At 41.0% G+C, this 2148-nt stretch overlaps 1 protein-coding gene across 2 annotated transcripts in view; it reads left to right on the top strand.

The window, feature by feature from the left end:
• CYSLTR1 (cysteinyl leukotriene receptor 1) overlaps positions 1-2148 on the top strand; it is a 10842-nt gene that overhangs the window by 7037 nt on the left and 1657 nt on the right. Inside the window, exons 1-2 of one of the 2 annotated variants that reach the window (XM_010856647.1) lie at positions 431-452; positions 1540-2142. In XM_010856647.1, the coding sequence (XP_010854949.1) occupies positions 1567-2142 (576 nt within the window). In that variant the 5' untranslated portion in view covers positions 431-452; positions 1540-1566. Of the gene's footprint in view, positions 1-430; positions 453-1539; positions 2143-2148 lie in introns of those variants that run through there. The other variant, XM_010856643.1, reaches the window with a different exon arrangement.

Below are 2148 nucleotides of genomic sequence, written 5' to 3'. Positions count from 1 at the left end.
CACTTTACAAACCCTAACCCTTCTCTTACCAGAGAGAAAGAGCTGTGTAACAGGCCAACAAATCATATTTCAACCAAAGATTATCTACCATATTATAAATTGATGAGTTGTTCCCATCTCCTTAAAGAATAAAAGAGAAGACTATGGAGGAACATAGGAAATCACTACTTCTGCACTGTCTCATCCCTATATCTTTCTGATTAGAGCTTATTTATTGCCCTGATAAAGCTGAACTAGGCCAGACCAAGCAACAATCTCTTGCTATAAGAGAAATGACCATGTGTTGTTGAACAGTACGACTTTGAATGTGATTCTGAGAAGAGAACAAGGATGAGCGAGTACAACAATTTCCTCACCCAGAAAGGGAAAGGGAAGTCGCTCAGTCGTGTCTGACTCTTTGCCGCCCCATGGACTGTAGCCCACCAAGCTCCTCCATCCATGGGATTTTCCAGGTGAGTGTACTGGAGTAGGTTGCCATTTCCTTCTCCAGGGGATCTTCCCCACCCAGGAATCAAACCGGGTCTCCTGCATCATAGGCAGACGCTTTACCGTCTGAGCCACCAGGGAAGTATATGCTGCAGTTCTCCTCAGAGCCTTAACTTAGGTGCGGATTTTGGAAATGTATTTCACCTTTTTTCCTCATTAAAATAACTAGATAGCTTATAAAGTTTCCCCAGCCTTGGTGTTCTGTGGTTCTAAATAGAGTCCACCATGTTCTAGACTAAGATTCTCCCCCAAGGAGTGAGTTCCACTGATAACAAATTTAATTATTTTCCTTAGGTACAAGCATCACCCAGAAGCTGTTACTTAGGAAGACTTCTTTGTGGGGAAACTAAGCATTTTCATCCAGATTTTATTCTCAGAAAGAATCTAGAGCTCTTCTAATAAAGAAAGAGATGATAGATAGATAGAAGATAGATACTCATACTTATGAAACTACTGTCTTTAAAACTTTTCTCTAAAAAACAAACCCTTTTAAAAGGAAGATTTATAGGATAGCACTGGAGTAATAAGGCTTAAAATAAGGCATAGCTCTTTTAGCTAGGTCTTAAAGATTAAGAAGTTCATCAGGCAAACATGGATAGGAAATGGGGGAAAGGAGATTTCTGGGTGCCCGTACTCTTGCCTGGAAAATCCCATGGATGGAGGAGCCTGGAAGGCTGCAGTCCATGGGGTCGCTAAGAGTCGGACATGACTGAGCGACTTCACTTTCACTTTTCACTTTCATGCATTGGAGAAGGAAATGGCAACCCACTCCAGTGTTATTGCCTGGAGAATCCCAGGGACAGGAGAGCCTGGTGGGCTGCCGTCTATGGGGTCGCACAGAGTCAGACACGACTGAAGTGACTTAGCAGCATAAGATCCAAACCCTTCTCCTGGGGGCAAAGTCCAGAAGAATATCTTTTTATTCACCCACCACTCTTGCTTCCTGCTGTTTTCAAAAAATATATACATAGCAACACTATAAAATGAAACATTAGTACGTCCTATAATTTATGGAAGAGCAAAAATTGACAAGATCTTTTATATACATTGCAGGCACCAAGAAGACTCTCCTAGAGAAACATGGATGGAGTTGGAAATCTGACAGTATCTTCTTCCAGTAGTAATGCATGCAATGACACTATTGATGATTTCCGAAATCAAGTGTATTCCACCTTGTACTCTATGATCTCCATTGTGGGCTTCTTTGGCAATGGCTTTGTGCTCTATATCCTCATAAAAACATACCATGAGAAGTCAGCCTACCAAGTATACATGATTAATTTAGCAGTAGCTGATCTACTGTGTGTGTGCACACTACCTCTCCGTGTGGTCTATTATGTTCACAAAGGCATTTGGCTCTTTGGTGACTTTTTGTGTCGCCTCAGCACCTATGCCTTGTATGTCAACCTCTATTGTAGCATCTTCTTTATGACAGCCATGAGCTTTTTCCGGTGCATTGCAATTGTTTTCCCAGTCCAAAATATTAATTTGGTTACACAGAAAAAAGCCAGGTTTGTGTGTGTTGGTATTTGGATTTTTGTGATTTTGACTAGTTCTCCATTTTTAATGTCCAAATCTTACAAAGATGCGAAAAATAATACCAAGTGCTTTGAGCCTCCACAGGACAACCAAGCTAAATATTATGTCTTGGTCTTGCATTAT

The sequence above is a fragment of the Bison bison genome, unplaced genomic scaffold, assembly GCF_000754665.1.
Source record: "Bison bison bison isolate TAMUID 2011002044 unplaced genomic scaffold, Bison_UMD1.0 scf7180017854378, whole genome shotgun sequence".
NCBI lineage: Eukaryota > Metazoa > Chordata > Mammalia > Artiodactyla > Bovidae > Bison > Bison bison.
Note: the sequence above shows the minus strand (reverse complement) of the source record. Positions and strands in the feature narration are given on the sequence as shown.